Raw genomic sequence first — 15,719 nt, forward strand, 5'->3', positions numbered from 1 at the left:
GTCCGCACAGTGGAAGTTGTATTGAAATTTAAGAAACTGTTTAGGATAACTAAGATGAGACTTGCTATTAGTCAATCTAGTAAGGATTGAGATCCGTGTACGCTGCTCAACCCTCGTATCGTGTCACATACAGGGGTAGGATTGATAGTCGTAGCTTTCCTCGTTTTGTTCGTGCGCGTAGGCCTAATAGAATGAAGTGATAACGTTGACGTGGCAACAAAGCTAATGTGCACAGCTACAGTTCAGACTGAATTGACTAATAAAACGTCTAGCTAAATCCAATTTCCTTTACATTCCCCTCCACGATTATCTTGCGCTGCTATGAAGGAAGAATTGCCTGACTCTATTGCTACACTTGCTAGCGACGATGCAGCTGTTAGAGAGACGGAGCCGCAAGAAGGGGGCACTCGCGCATGGCTCACTGTGGTCGGCTCTGCGCTAGTCTATTTCGCTTCATTTGGCTTCATGAATAGCTTTGGGTTTTTTCAAGACTTCTATCAAGCTAATTACCTGTCCAACTATCCTCCCTCTACCATGGCTTTTATTGGCACGCTCCAGATCTCCCTGATGTACGTCATGGGTTCAGTTGCCGGCTCACTTTTTGACTCGTACGGGTTAAAGGTAATTCATTCACTATGAATAACTCAAGACCTCGCTAATTGAAGACAGTGGTTGTATCCGGTCGGAGCTCTAGGCTGTTACGGCTCCCTTATCGGCCTTTCCTTTTCGCAAAAAGGGGCTATATGGCAACAATTCCTCTCGCAGGTAAATCTTACTAGTGCTGAAAAGACGTATCGCTTTTCTAATCAGATCAGGGTGTCCTCTTTGGTTTGACGGTGGGCTTTGGTGTTCAACCCGCCCTCGCCGTCGCAGGCCAGCACTTCAAGCAGCGACGTGCTCTAGCCATGGGGATGGTTGCTGGTGGGAGCAGCCATTGGTGGTGTGTGTCTGCCTATTATGTTTTCTCGCATCGTCCCTAAGATCGGCTTCGGATGGTCGATTAGAGTCGCCGCATTACTTTGTCTGTGCTGTTACTTAGCTGCCATTTGCATATCGCGGACTAAGCAAGCCTCTAAAAAGACCCCGGTTGGTTTAAGTAGCAAACTCCTCGATTTTCAAGGTTTCAAAGATCCTAGATATCTTACTCTAGCGATTCGAAGCTCTGTGGCTAGCTTAGGTCTGTACGTCCCGTACTACTACATCGGTAAGTCGCCTTTACTTACGGTATCAACTTCTCTTCTCGTCGCTAATTACGCCCACAGAGTCCTACACGACCCTCTACCACCCCTCGGCCCCCATCCACAGCTATCTGTTGCCACTAATTAATAGTGCCAGTTTTTTTGGCCGCATCGTCGGCGGCTTCTTAGCCGACAGGGTAGGCCTGCTTAACCTGCTGTATCCGATGACATTCATTTCGGGCGTCTTTTGTTTAGCCATATGGTTGCCAGCCGACAATGTCGCCACCATCGTCGCCTTTGTATGTCTCTATGGGTTCTCTTCGGGCATCTTTATTAGCGTTACACCCGCCGCGGTTGCGCAGATCTCGCCTAACGACCGGATCGGCGCCCGGATCGGTGCATTTTTCACGCTCGCGGCCGTTGCCACGCTCATTGGTACGCCGATTGCCGGGGCCCTTGTAGACGAGAATGTGGATAATGGGTATAGGAATGTAATCCTCTTTGCTGTGAGTATCTACGTATCGGATTACTGGCGGGCTTATAACTAACTGCTTATAATAGGGCCTTACACTCAGCATCGGCAGCGTTTTCATTCTTTGTTCTCGAATTATATGTGAGAAGGACCTACGGAGGAAGTGGTAGTGCATCTATCAGCACAAGAGGTTTTGACTAATTACTCAGCATAAATGTCACGATACTTCAGCTAGAAGCCTGAGGGCCACTACCGGGGACCCGTCGGAGCACCGACGGGCCGACCCAGCCACAGTCACGTGCTATAGGTATATAGTCTACACCGAAGCCTTGATTCCTCGTTAAGGATTCGTCTCAACACAAGCCTATACCTACACTTTGAACTCCTGCTCGATAAATTCTCACAATAAAGTACAGAGGGTATTCAGGGGAAAGCTTAGAGATTCCCTTACTGTACTAAGAATATAAAGTTGTAAACCAATTCTGTTGTAGTCAGGGTGTTTATTGTGCGGGATCTGCCTAGGTTTGTTTCTAGATCTTCACGTCCGATAGTGAAATGCGTTAGACCACGATACAGATCTGTAGGCTACGTCATGGCGGGCTAGGGCCCCATATACGTCCATTCCGACCGCCGTGGTTGCAGCTTCGTCGATATGTTTTGCATGCCAAGGCGCTAGTCTATCTCCGACGCGTGCGAACTGCTGTGGAGCGTGACGTTTGCGGCCGACCAAGCCTTGTCGCAACCTTTGTCACTGACTCCATTTTGTCCTCAGCTTCACATGGGCGCATCCCTTGGCAACCTTATATGTCCAGGTCTTGATCATTTCCATTTGACTATTACTTACTCCCTACACCATGCCGGACTATAGCAAGCAGACAGTCGCGCAGTTGCGCCAGCTATTGAAAGACCGAAGCATACCTAGTACGGGCCTGACACGGAAGGCGCAGATTATCGAAAAGCTTGAGGAGGCAGACAGCGCTGCAACAACCACTCACGCGACCGAAAGTAACGTTGATGGTGCAGCGGCGCCCTCTAATGGAGTGGACGAATCACTACATCAAGCCAACCAAGACCATGTTGATGCCGAAGTCCAAGTCTCTAGAACACCTGTCGAAGAAGCTGGAGGTATGTGCGCGTTATAAACACCGAGCGCGTTGGGATACTAAGCTGAGTGCAGGGCCAGACGCAAAACTCGCACGCGACACGGAGCCAGAAGTCCAACCCGTACCTGTAGCGACAATCGATAGTCTGCCTGAAACGATATCGCATATAGACAACGTCATTCACCCTGAACAACGGACCAAAGCCATTAAAGAGTCCGCCGGAGATACTGCAAACGCAAAGGAGCCCGCCCCATTACAACCCATAGAGATATTCGACGCGCCGCCGGCGGACCTGAACGGTACAGTCGGTCCGGCTGTGACTGAACTCACGGACGCCCCAGCCGGAGTTCCGGAGGAAGAGGAGCTCGCCACAGACCCACTACCAGACGCGCCTGGGCCGGCCGCAGAAGATTTGTGTCTAGCATCACAAAAGCACGAGCTTCCTCAAGGCTTGCAAGACAATGGCATGGACGACAAAACAGCTTCACCCGCACCGAATGAGAAGCAGTCAGTGGAGAAGCCAGAGTTGCTTCCCATACCGGAGCAGTCAACAGCTGAAACATCACGACTAAACTCCGAAGAGTTGGAAGCGGATTCGAAGAAACGGAAGAGGAGGAGTGACACGCCCGAAATGGGAGCCGATGATATCAAGGCCAAAAAGCACAGACCGAGTCAGGAACTGGCGCCCGAGATATATTTGAAGGAAGACAAAGATATAGACATAGATCAAAGAAGGACCAACGAGGTGGACATGGCCGCAGCAGTTGACAATAACATCCTCACACACGACAATCACGCCAATCCGGGCAAAGCAGCCTCGCCAGCTGGAGGAGTGGAACTCAGGCGCGAAAAGAAAGAAAATTCGGCTCGATACAAAGATCTAGTGAACACAGGGGCAGATGATACGCCGCTAGAAGCGTTAACGGACGATAGGCCAACCATACCCGCAATACACCCCGTGACACCTGCTCTGTACATCCGCAACTTCATGCGTCCACTACGCCCAGAACCGCTACGAGCACATCTGATCTCCCTCGCTTCTCCACCCTCGAGCTCACCAGACCCTACCATTATCAAATCGCTCTTCTTAGACGCAATGAAAACACACGCTCTCGTCTTGTTCAGCAGCACAATTGCCGCATCTCGAGTACGGGCATCATTACATGGCTCGATATGGCCACCAGAAGGAAACAGGAAAGAACTCTGGGTAGACTTCGTTCCCGAAGAACACGTAGAAGCATGGATCAAGCAGGAAGAGGACGCAATAGAGGCCGAAAAGGAAGCTCGTACGAATGGCCGTTCCTCGAATCCGAAGCGTTTTGAAGTCGTGTACCCAGAGTCTAGCGATGGCTCCATCACAGCTGTGTTCCAGGAGGTAGGTTCGAGCGCGCCGTTCAATGCTCCAAAGGGACCACGCGCGAGCCTCGATGTTCGGCGGCCTTCTATACAACAATACTCGCCACCTTCTTTACCACCGGGGACAACTAAAGATGTCAAGCATGACACTGAAGCCCCATTCAAGACGCTACATGATCTTTTCTGCGCAACTGTGGCTAAACCGCAAATATTCTATCTTCCGGTTTCTGATGAGACATCTGAGCTGAGGCTAAAAGAGCTGGACGCGGAAACGAGTAGAGATTGGGCCCCGGGTGAGGTCAGGAAAGGACGGGGCATCAAGAATAAGATCAAGTACAAATACAGCTTCGATGAAGACGATAGGATCGTCGAAGTTGGAGAGGATCGGGGGCCGTGGAGCGAGGGCTACCGAGGGGGTCGACGAGGCTTTAGGGGAAGGGGGAGAGGTGGTGGATTCAGAGCAAGGGGAGATAATTGGAGAGGGTGAAAGAATCCAGCGTATCATAGTTGTACTCTGTGTTCGCAACATCTTTATATCAGTGTCTGATGGCTAGTAGCTTGACAGACTTTAATCGACTGGGTTTGGAAGAGCAACGTCATGATACATGTAGGCGCATCTCGAATGACATCTTACTTTTCCCCTCTCGCTTTGTTTCTCTCCCTCCTCCTCTCCCTCTCCATCTTTTTTGCTTGGTTGAAACTAGGCGCAACGCCTTCTTCAGCAATTTTAGCCTTGTCCAAACGACCCTCATCTATCTCATCTAACAGAAACCGACCGAGAAATCCATTCCTCCACTTTTGTATCATCCATAACGACGTCGCCTCCGTATCTACAGCTCCGCCTTTGCCCAACCTGCCTGTTTTTCTCGCAATCTCAGACAGCAGCTCTATGATGTCGTTGGTAGGGGCAGTGGCATATTCCGCGTAGAGTTTTGGCGATTGAAGATTCAGGTGGTATAGTAGGTAATCTGCGAGCATAACGGGCGGGATAATGGTATCTTTGACAGAACCGCAGAGTGCTAGTTTCATCATGGCTTCAGCGTCTGGAACGTACGGAATGAAAACACCGGGAGTGTCGAGCAGATAGACGCCCCCTCCAACACCTTGGTGTTTGTTCTTCGTCCCCGCATCGGCTGATACCATGTCATCCTCGCTGGGTATAATCTTGACACCACTGCTACTAACCTTGCGTGTAACCCCTGGCTGAGCGCCTGTAGCAGCAACTTTACCTTTGCCAATACCCTGCGCACGAAGGGCATTGAGGAGCGTGGACTTGCCAACGTTCGGCATGCCGACGACCATGACCCGGTGGCCAACCAACTTCCACCTCTTCTGCGCATGTTCTCTCAGGATATCCAATAGCTTGTATACGCTCTTCTTTCCGTTAATCTCACCCTCTGCTTCCTTTCCGTTCCTCACAAACATGGTTGCGGTAGGGTAGTGCCATTTTGCAATGACTTGTTCGTTCTTGTTGTCGCGCGACCCTCCACCCAGATCCCTTTTTGTGTACACAACAATTCTCTCTTTGCCTTCCAGAGCATCTTCGAAGAGGGGATTGCGCGAGGTGAGGGGGACACGGTAGTCGCGGCATTCAATGACTAGGTCGATAGAGGAGAGCAGAGACTTCATCTTCTGCAGCCCGGATTTATGGTGACCCAGGAAGTAGGATCGCGGTAGCGACGGGATCGGAGGGAAGGCATGGCGGGGGATGAATGACATTGGTCACATTTGCGTTTTTGTAGAGGTGAGCGCAATGGGAGGACTCGCAATTCTTCCAAATACGAGTCAGATATTCCTCGTCTCTTGGCGTTCCTGACTAGCCTGGGTTGACAGCCTCGATGTCGCATTCCAATCCCCTGGTCCTTCACATACCAAGCTCTCTAGCTCTGACACCAACCGGTCCATAGAAGGTAGCTCCCCTGATGTCCTGCCGTCTCATATTACATGCACCCGGGTTTCATAAACTGCTTAACAGTGTGTGGAGCGCCTACTTGGCGTGTCCGGCGACTACCGTTGCGTTCTTACACTGCTATGTCAGATGTTCTATGACACCCGCGTGCAAACATACTGTTAACCGGCATCCACTTAACTTACAGGCAATCTCAGTCAATGGTAGGTGACGAGAGAGATAATATCGAGCAAACGAGCAAAAACTATAGAGGCCAGACCAAGCTGGAACCAAAGGCCTTTTGGATCGAATGGTTGCAAGCAGTTGAGAACTGATTCGATCCCCTTCTGCTCCAAGATAGACCCATACTCGACTATGACTCCGTTCCAACCCAAAAAACCAGGAACTCAGTAAGAAAGTAAGTGCCATGCCTTTGCTAGGAACGCATATGCGCCCTACTAGCGCTGCAATTGGCTGATCCAGAGCAAGGTGCTTGACATAATCAGGGATTGAATTTTATCTAACAAACTCATATAAGCAAAGAAGGAGTAACAAGTGAGCTCTGATTGCTGTCGGTATGATCGGCAAGATAGAACATGAGTTGAACGCGAATTGTGTCATCTCGTAGAGCGACGACCGTTCAGTCCAATAAAGCTAAAGCCAATTCGGTTTTAATGCGCTTAGTTGGTTTTTGTTTCGTGTTTGCCAGAATCTCCTTCCGCTTCTTGCCTTCAATGTGGTCCAGGATTTGTTTCAAGTTCTGTTCCGTGTCGTCAATAACCCCAACGCTCTCACCTGTTGCAGAGGATGCTTCATTCTCTTGTTCTTCGCCTCGTGGAAGCATGTCCTTCAAAACTCGGCTCTTCTCTTCAAGGTGAGGAATTTGCTGTGCTAGTTCAGCACGGATCACCTCCCCTTCCTCCGTAATACGATAATCGATAGGAGCCTCGGCTCGTAGATTTGCACTCAATTCCTCAAGCAGCTTCTCAATACCGTTGAAGTGCTTATCAAGTAGGTCGCTTATGGTGTCATCAAATTCGTGCTGGAATGTTTTCAGAGCCTGATCGACGAAGTGGTTGCCTGGGCTTAAGAACAGGTCCTCCATCTTCTTCTTTTGGAACTTTACTTTGGACATGACATATCGCTTTGCCGGTTTCTTTTTCCCATTTTTCACTGGTAGCGGCGGCTTTTCTTCTGGTACCGCTTCGAAGACTTCAGCATAAAGGTCGTCGGTCATGGAGGCGATCAGGTTGTGTTCCTGGCCAAATTCCATCGTGGCTCTCTCATACATATGTCTCTCAACCTTGCTGACCTCATCCATCATTGTTAGCAGCTTGGCCTGGAGTATGGTACGGAGCGGAGCCCATTTTTTCTTCGCCTTTTCAATCGTGACCATGTTTGCACTGGAGCTGTCCATAGAGCTGATCATCTTGTGGTGGAGCTGATCTAAGCTTTCGCGTAAAGCGGGACGCATGTCGTTCATACGTGCTTTGTGCGCATTTGACCATTTGTTGAAGCCGGGTGCTAGTATCCCTGCGAGTTCCCGTGTCCAGTGACAGCCGTTCTCTAGACCTTTGGCTTTTGAAGCACCCTTAGGAACAAAGCCTCGAGATCTGACAATGCGGTTGAAAGCTCCAGCTTTGAGAGTCAACCAACCTGTTGCTAGCTTTTCCTCGACCTGTTCCTTGAAGACTGGAACGTCCTTGCTGATCTTGACAATGCTGTTGTTAGAAGCATCTCGAAATGCTGTTTTCGCTTGCGTTAGCAGCCGTGCCATAAAATCCTTTCGCAGTGAATCAAAGTCATCGACTATCGTTCGGAAGCCACCATCGCGGTCATTGCCTTTGACTGTCCTCTTTGTCTTTTCAATGAATGCCGTTATCACGGTAGTGATATGAACTTCATAGTCCTTCAAGCTCTGTTGGGCAGGAAGCGAGTACAAGAAGTTTCGGATCGCAGGTATTCCGGTCATCTCAGGCGATAAAGCCGGCTGGTTTGCAAAGCTTAATTTGGACTTGCGAATCCAATCCATGTACTCTGCAGCAGAGGTGTGGAATATTTCAGGCATATCTTTGTCCGATCTGCCTCGCAGCTTTGAGTTCAGCTCCGTGGTAATGTGCTCTGCACGCTGCACAACTTTCATCTGCTTTCGATGTTTCTCAAGGTATGTCCGGTATTGTTCATTCAGCCTGCGTTTCTTGGAGGTCTCTTCGTCGTCATTGTCATCTTCATCCAGACTGATTTCTCGTTCCTCGATTTCCTGTAGCAGCTTGTTGATGCGATCATATTCGCCTCCCGAGCATTGAGATAATTGGTTCTTCGATAGTGACTATAAAGAATTAGTCAAAAGCTTAATGACCTAGAAGAGGGCCAAATAATACTGACATCAATCTTCGTCCCGAGGACTTTGACATTCGTTTGACCATGATGTGCGATCGCTGCTCGCGTGCTATTGATAACTTTATCGTCAGATGCAATGCGAATTGTATCTGCGAGGATCATCTCCACGTCAACAGTATCTTTGATCTGCTTTGCATGTTGTACCCTTGAAAGGTTGATATCACCCCAGCCTAGGTAAAGATCAGCCCAAACTTGGAAGTTCCACAAGAACAACAAAATTTCGAACATACCTGGCAGATCAATGATCTCAATACCCTGGAGTATCTTATGATAGAATCGGACCGAAATGTGGTCTACAAGTGGCCATAGGCACCTTTGACCCTTCACGCTTGTGAGAAAGGGACTAAGCTTTGCTAACAAATCTTTCTGTGTATCGGCCATCTTTGAAACAATGTTGTGGGGATCGACATGCTCATTAGACAGCGCTTCATCACACTTCAACTGGCAAAGGCGAACGAAGTCCCCAGACTTGTAGCTTGCCATGGTCCAATTATCAAGAAAGTCTTCATGTGAGCCAAATAGCGTTGTAAATATGTCTTCGGCGGCGTCATTGAGGCTCCGATCCATTTCGTCCTGGCTGAGAGCCTTCACGCGCGGAATGTCCTCGGTATCGGACTCGTCGTTTCCATTGTGGTAGAAGAAATAGGATCGTGCATGCTCTGCAAGAAGTCCCTGCCGCTTCTCGTGTGAAAAACTTGATCTCTGCGAAAACTTTGTCGTTCCCAGTGTTGCTCTTCGAGTACTGAACGTACTTGGTGATGGAGCTTGTACACGCTGCACCTTCTGCGCCCGTAAGGGAGAGACCATCGCGATCAAATATCGCATTGATAGTCAAGCTCTTGCCTGCGCCCTGGGCGCCTAAGAGAGCGACCCTGAGAGGTGCGCTTCGTGACACATGGGAGAGGTCTGTGGCTGTACGAAGGAGATACTGAAGCTCTTTATCACTCGGTGGCGAGCCTTGCAGCAAGCTGATGACTAGTCGTGCAAATTCCTTGAGCAAGTCATCGATCTTAGACTTGTCCAGTGTCCACCAGGGATGATCTGGTTTCTTCTCCGTCGATGGTTCGTACTTTGGCAGGCTTCGCCGTTGCTGGACGTATGTACGGAAGTCCTCAAAACTAATGACCGGTTCCAATTCCATGATGCTTGAGGTGAATGTGCACCTAGAAGATTCGCTGGCTACCACTTAGCGATATTAATGTAGGCAGATACCTGGTAGCTTGAAAATCGGTAACGGAAGAAGTGAGTTGGAAAAAGAGAGTTGGAGGAAGTGGTGTGGAAGAAGAGAGTTAGAAGAAGTAATGTAGAAGAAGTGATGTGGAAGAAGTAAGGTAGATGGATGGGGGGGTTGCTAGGAATGTTACCGAGCTATCCTGTATATAGTCAGCGCCAGTTGGCAAAGGGCATGATAAGATGATTGATTTGCAAGTGAGAGAGCGCCTAAAATCTGCTACGTGATCATCTATGGCCGAAGTGAGACCCCGCACCGAGTGAGAACGTATCCCAGTAATAGAAGCTAAACTCCAGAGGATAAAATAGTAAGAGTTCAAGAAGATGTGGTACCCAGGTGTTATAAGATTGAGAGTGTGGAGTAAGCACCTGATAGGCGCAGTCTGGCAACTGCAGTGGGCTTTGCACACTAGTATATCAAGTACTTTATGACACTCAGGTGGTAACAATACTGAATTGGTATGCCGGTGGGCATTTCCCCTGATCTGTTCTCTGACAAGACTACTCGCTGCAGTCGAGCAGCATCACAATCATATTCCGTCTCAAACTGTTTTGATGTGTTTCGCGGACCATAGCCAGCTACACTCTCTGGTGACGCTGGGTGTGGCTACTTGTTGCTAATATAAGTTGTCGCTTTATCGGACTACTCCAAAGGTTGTAGGAGTAGAAAGGCGAGGGGTTAGTTGCGCGGTCTAGTCGGAAGGTAAATAGGTTATTATCAAAATTATGCTATGAAATAGAAATCCTAGCTTTCTATCAAGTAGCAGGACTAAGTCTCTTAAATAGCGTCCTTGCTCTCCTAAGGTAGACTGGACAATATTATCTCCTTCTCTTCCACGTCTTTTCTCTCCTTATTCTGAGCAAAGCGATACACGTCTGGCCAAGACCGACATTGTCGAAGGGTAGCCGAAGGCGGCCTAAAAGAGTTTGCGGTAGCCTATTATGTTGAGCCCGACTTTATAAATCTAACGACATATATTAATTATTATCTTCGTCGTGTTTACTAGGGAACTCTCTACTGTACCTAGCCTGAGGCTGAGATAAAGCTAACTCCGAGGTTGCAAAAGCTATGGGCATATGAATACCCAGCTCCGCTGTTGATCGACGACTTGGGGAACGGCTAGTGTTCCAAAGAAGACGAAAAACAAGAGGAGACAGGCTTGGACACCTGTGTGACTGTCTAACCTATCGACTGCGGAGAGTTGTATTAGAGCGTCACACCGGCGGAAGTACTCGATCTATGGGCTCTCAGGCCCCAGTAAGCTCTTTCTCAAAAAAACATCCTATGCTTAAGATGTTTTTGTAGTGTGACTCGTGCCACACTGCTTCGCATGCAATTCGTGCTAGATTTAGGTCGCTCATGACTGGTTGCACAGACTGTTGGATCAGATTGGAGTTCACGACGTGATAACGTTCGAGGACATGCGATTTTTTGGCATGGATCATCCCGTTGGTGGTTGACAGAGAATAAGCCTAAGATGCTCTCAGTAAGAACAGCATCTCTGCAAATCTGCAACTGCCTCTAGGGTGTACTTTCCTAAGTCTTAGGTAGCGCGCACTGTGCGGGGCTTGATTGGGCAGGTATAGCCTGTCTACTCCTGTTAATCAACCTAGGAGTTGTATCTTCCTACGTCACTGGATGACCGCCATTGTGGCTCGTTCCTGCTCATGCTGAGCAATCGTTTTCCCTCGCAAATCCCGCACATACAAAAAGTTGGTTCACGGAGTGCGCATTTGTCATGGATCTAATGAAAAGATAATTCTTCCTTCAGTCAGTCGTTTGACATACATGCTGATATGTTTAACCAAAGCTATGCATCCTTATCCGCGGTTGCCATTCTGTATGCCCTGTTTCGTTCCAAAGGCAGGCGCGAAGGTGTACGGGGAGTTTATTCTAGAAAGTGTTCTATTCATACGCGCGCGGAGACTAGACCGTAGTTAGTCGTTGTGTGGCACTAGGCCACTTGATATAACCCTGCCACACTCACCTCCTACGCTACCTTTCCGCTATGGCCTGCATGCCTTAAGGTGTGTTCAATTACATAGTGACAGTCTTGTGAGTTTCCTAGGCAGTAGCATTACTGTCACGGTTTGGTGATGGGACGATGCCTATCTGAGACTAGCGCTGTTTATGGTCACTCACCTACATAAACTTTCCATAGCTTGTACAATACAACCTCAGTCAATCCTCAACTTCTTCCCTATGCGTACGGTTCACCCACTCCAACAATTACACACACACACACACACACACACACACACACACACACGGGTTTCGTAAAATCATCAACCTACTAGTGTAGATAGGCCACCGTAAATGCCAGATATGTCTATTGTACGTACTTACATACACTATCAAGTTTTTTATAACATCACAGTGCACTAGTTAAGCATTAGTCTAGGCACGACTGCAAAGTCATTAACACAGCTAGAAGCCTTAAAAAATAGAAACCTGGGTGTAAAGAGAGTGCAAAAAAGCATCGCACCATACAGTGCAGCTAAATGCATCCCAGAGGTGAAGATAGTTGTGCATGAACTTTGGTCAAACGGCAAAAAATAAAATATCAGACTAGCTGCTCTCGGTTTCGATCCGAGGTCCTCCGGGTTATGAGCCCGGCGCGCTTCCGCTGCGCCAAGCAGCTTTGATTGCTGATTGGATGTTGAAGAAGTTTTGTGTTTCTTACAATATATACTAAGCATTGTAAAGTTGATTATAAGAATGGTCGCTGGAGAAATATTGGTGTGTGCGAGAACGTCTGCGGGAACGCAGGGACAAAATTTCCTCATTATGACTCGCCAAAAACGAATCAAATGGATGTGGATATCTGCAAAGTCTTACCCCCACTACCCACCAAAACACAGAACCTGGGCGCCAACGCTAAGTGCACATGTACCAAAACCAAAATCCAACATGTTAAACCACAATCTTATTATCGAGAAAATGCTCCTTCGGCATCGTCACCCATGCCCCTAAATGCAATTCTGCCATTACTTCGAAGCACTTCGCAGACTGTCTCTGCGCTCAATTCGTACCCACTCTTCCGCCACCGCGCATTCAGCCAATCTGCCAGCGCATCAGCGCTGCAGCTGAACCGCCTTGTATCCCATTCATGCAAAATCAAGTCGATGATGGGCTGATCTGGTAATGGTTCTGGATTCGGGTCTTGCAACGGCACGGAGGAGAGAGCCAGAGGAAGTGCGCGCGGTGGGAAAATGTTCTCGTACGCGGTCAGAAAATGCAGCAGCATGTGTTCAGTATGTGGACGGGAGGCAAGTGTCAGGCCGAATGGCTGGCCGTTTAGTTTCAGGGCGGAAAGAGGGCATGCGGCTGTTGGGTAGCCTGCTGCAGCCGCGAGCGTCGATAGAGCTGCGTCACCCGGCGCAATGATGATGTCGAGCTTTTGGGAGGAGAAAAGGAAGTCGAGGCCTTCGGGGCCCGCAGCGGTCTGGAGATGTTGCCGTGCGGCATTCACTTCTTCACGTTTAGTTGTTGCTTGTAATGCCGCCATGAGGTCGTTTTGGTCCGGACATGCTAACAGAAGTTAGTAATGTTAAAAGATGAGCAGTCTCGACGGGCTTACTCGGCGGTAGACATAGCTCAGGATGATCTAGGTTGAAGTTGATGATTTCAGCCAATGAGTGCATCTTTGTTACTCTGAAATCCCGAATAAACTCTGCCAAGCAATCTTTGAATTCAGAGTCTATTTTGAATCAGCGTGTAATTCTGGGCACTAGGTAACATGTTGGATATACATACATACTACCGGCTCAAAACAGTTCTTGCCATCGATGGTCAAGCTTGATTGATTGGGTAGCTCTACCGGGTACACGATATCGACGCCCATCTCGATCATACTCTGGACGATCATGTCATATTTCTGTGTCTGAATGATGTCAGCACTCTTGTCGCAACATAAGCCCTAATCTTGCAAAACTCAAGCCATACTTGCGCGGTCCAATAGCGTTCCAAACAATCGAGTAAGCAAAAACTACACCAACTCACCATAAATCGCTCGGCATCGCCATTGATCCGCCCGCTTTTACGCCAAGCTTTCCAAATTGTTGGCTCACAGATACCGATGCGAAGCGTGCCAAAGTCTGGCTTGATCTTGAAAGACCTGTGTGGGCTCCTCGCATTCTCTTCTCGACTGGTCGGCACCATCATGGCGTCAATCAGCGCTACAAGGTCTTTTGCAGATTTGGCCTATCCGACTCGGTCAGTGGCTTCGGGTGTGAGCTGACGGAGATGCAGCTTACCATGCCTCCGACAGCATCAAATGTCTTGCTCAAGCTGAATATGCCATCCATGGGCACGACTCCGACTGTAGGCTTTAGAGCATAGAGAGCAGCACGGTTTGCAGGCGTAATCAATGATCCGATGGTGTCTGTTCCGATGGCGAGGGTGCTGAAACCGGAAGCTACCGCAACAGCAGAACCAGTGGAAGATCCTCCGGGTGCTGATAGCTCCCAATGTAGCTTTCTTTTTGCAATATGTCTTGAGACGTACGGTGATTGGCATTGGCCACCAACTGCTGACCACCCTGGTGGCATTGAGGGATTTTTGAGGCCGCAGAATTCAGTCAAGTTCGATTTACCTATGACAATCATACCTCGTTTTGTCAGTCGCTCAACAATGGTCGCACTCTTTTTGGGTATGCATCCGACAAAGGCATATGAGCCTGGGAGATGTAAGCTTGTGGAGGCTTGCAGATGCAGGCCACGTACCAACAGTTGTGTCCATGCCCAACTTCTCATCAGTCATGATGTTGTCTTTCAGTACTATGGGGATTCCGTGTAGTGGGCCTCTTATCTTGCCTCTTGCGCGTTCCTCATCAAGCTTCCTGGCTATTCTGACCAGCTCATGTTTGGGTGCGACGGAGATCAATGCCCGTAATTGTCTTCCTCGCCTGTTGTGCATCTCAATCTCTTTTAGATACAAGCGCACAATCTGCACGCTCGTGATTGCCTGCGCATTCAAAAGTTCGGATAACTCAAATGCGGAGACGGTCAGCGGATCAAAGTCTGGACCCCATGTGTCATCGGTGGAAGAAGTGAAGGATGCTTTCCGCGACCCATCGCTTCTATCGGTGGCTGCACGTGGAACAGCGTTTCCAGTGTTTGGTGCGAGGGCTGTCCTGAGGAACTTGAACACCTTTGGCATTGTTGCTTGGAGTTCGTGATGCTCTAGGCGTTCTCATACGGAGATCCGGGGTGTTGATGCGGGGTGGAACACTGAACGTGGTTCTGAGTACCTTGGGTAACAAAGACGACTGCCTGTGATATGGGACGACGACGACAGGCAAAACACGGCACTTGGGCAACGCTAAATTATGAGTGCTTGCCTTGACATCTGGCGGGCCGTTGACGGTTACGGTACCAGTGGCGGAGCGTACCATCCTTCTATCCAGCCTGGGCCGACCTGGATGCTCGCCCTCAGTAGATCCTGGTCAAAGGCGTTCATGGGCGTGGAGTGACGGGGTTGGTGGTCTTGGTGCGACCAATCGAGGCAATGTGTCTGCAATATTGTGTGTCTGTGGGCCTTCTTATTCGCGAGACGCGCCATAATAAGAAAGCAGGTGATGCGTGGGCAGGTTAGGAAGCACCTGATGCGTGTCGAGGTCAAGTCGTACACGACACTTTACCCGGGACACGGGACACGGGACACGGGACACGGGACAGCACGGAGCTGCCGGCGGTTTGACGTCTCGCTTATGGGTCAGATGGATGCTCACCCTGCTTGAAAACCCGGCTTGCTGGTGTTGGCAACGCATCATCACGCTTGGATCAGACGGACTTGTTTCCATCAAGGTACTTGTCGGAATCATGAAGTGAGGAAAAGCTCATTTTCCTTCAATGCCACACACTATTGTGACTGCTTTGGAGGAATATCCTTTCGCTTCCTGACCATGGTGTCGTCATCTTACGCAGCCCGCTTATCGAAGCGTTGCCCTATTTAGCTGCAGAGCAGTGGCACAGCATACTCGTTCACTTCCCTCATGACTTCTGGATGCGAACATTTGTACCGTACCGGTAGCATCTAGCAACCAGGATTGTTGAACGCGGCTATAAATCCCTGCCTCGCTTCCTCCTAT

The 15,719-nt window shown here is 49.1% G+C and overlaps 5 protein-coding genes across 5 annotated transcripts; 2 read left to right on the forward strand and 3 right to left on the reverse strand.

Moving 5' to 3' along the window:
• Nucleotides 1-321: 321 nt before the first annotated feature.
• Nucleotides 322-1,820, forward strand: PtrM4_129590 (AraJ, Arabinose efflux permease; the record flags this gene model as incomplete). Its single annotated transcript, XM_001939966.1, has 6 exons — nt 322-621; nt 670-765; nt 816-921; nt 1,151-1,204; nt 1,263-1,684; nt 1,740-1,820. 6 exons carry the CDS (start codon nt 322-324, stop codon nt 1,818-1,820), a joined length of 1,059 nt encoding a protein of 352 aa, XP_001940001.1.
• Nucleotides 1,821-2,504: 684 nt separating this feature from the next.
• Nucleotides 2,505-4,596, forward strand: PtrM4_129600 (SAP domain containing protein; the record flags this gene model as incomplete). Its single annotated transcript, XM_001939967.2, has 2 exons — nt 2,505-2,775; nt 2,828-4,596. 2 exons carry the CDS (start codon nt 2,505-2,507, stop codon nt 4,594-4,596), a joined length of 2,040 nt encoding a protein of 679 aa, XP_001940002.1.
• A 143-nt stretch (nt 4,597-4,739) lies between these two features.
• PtrM4_129610 (mitochondrial GTPase 1) lies at nt 4,740-5,828 on the reverse strand (the record flags this gene model as incomplete). Its single annotated transcript, XM_001939968.1, has 1 exon — nt 4,740-5,828. The coding sequence occupies one exon, from the start codon at nt 5,826-5,828 to the stop codon at nt 4,740-4,742; it is 1,089 nt and encodes a 362-aa protein (XP_001940003.1).
• An 809-nt stretch (nt 5,829-6,637) lies between these two features.
• PtrM4_129620 (uncharacterized protein) lies at nt 6,638-9,538 on the reverse strand (the record flags this gene model as incomplete). Its single annotated transcript, XM_066108944.1, has 4 exons — nt 6,638-8,326; nt 8,383-8,567; nt 8,628-9,091; nt 9,150-9,538. The coding sequence occupies 4 exons, from the start codon at nt 9,536-9,538 to the stop codon at nt 6,638-6,640; spliced, it is 2,727 nt and encodes a 908-aa protein (XP_065960936.1).
• A 3,019-nt stretch (nt 9,539-12,557) lies between these two features.
• Nucleotides 12,558-14,788, reverse strand: PtrM4_129630 (putative amidase family protein; the record flags this gene model as incomplete). The annotated part of the gene is made up of 6 exons (XM_066108945.1): nt 12,558-13,159; nt 13,209-13,328; nt 13,385-13,511; nt 13,631-13,831; nt 13,885-14,306; nt 14,353-14,788. The coding sequence occupies 6 exons, from the start codon at nt 14,786-14,788 to the stop codon at nt 12,558-12,560; spliced, it is 1,908 nt and encodes a 635-aa protein (XP_065960937.1).
• Between the last annotated feature and the right edge of the window lie 931 nt (nt 14,789-15,719).

This window comes from Pyrenophora tritici-repentis, chromosome 7 (assembly GCF_003171515.1).
Source record: "Pyrenophora tritici-repentis strain M4 chromosome 7, whole genome shotgun sequence".
In the NCBI taxonomy this organism is placed as follows: domain Eukaryota; kingdom Fungi; phylum Ascomycota; class Dothideomycetes; order Pleosporales; family Pleosporaceae; genus Pyrenophora; species Pyrenophora tritici-repentis.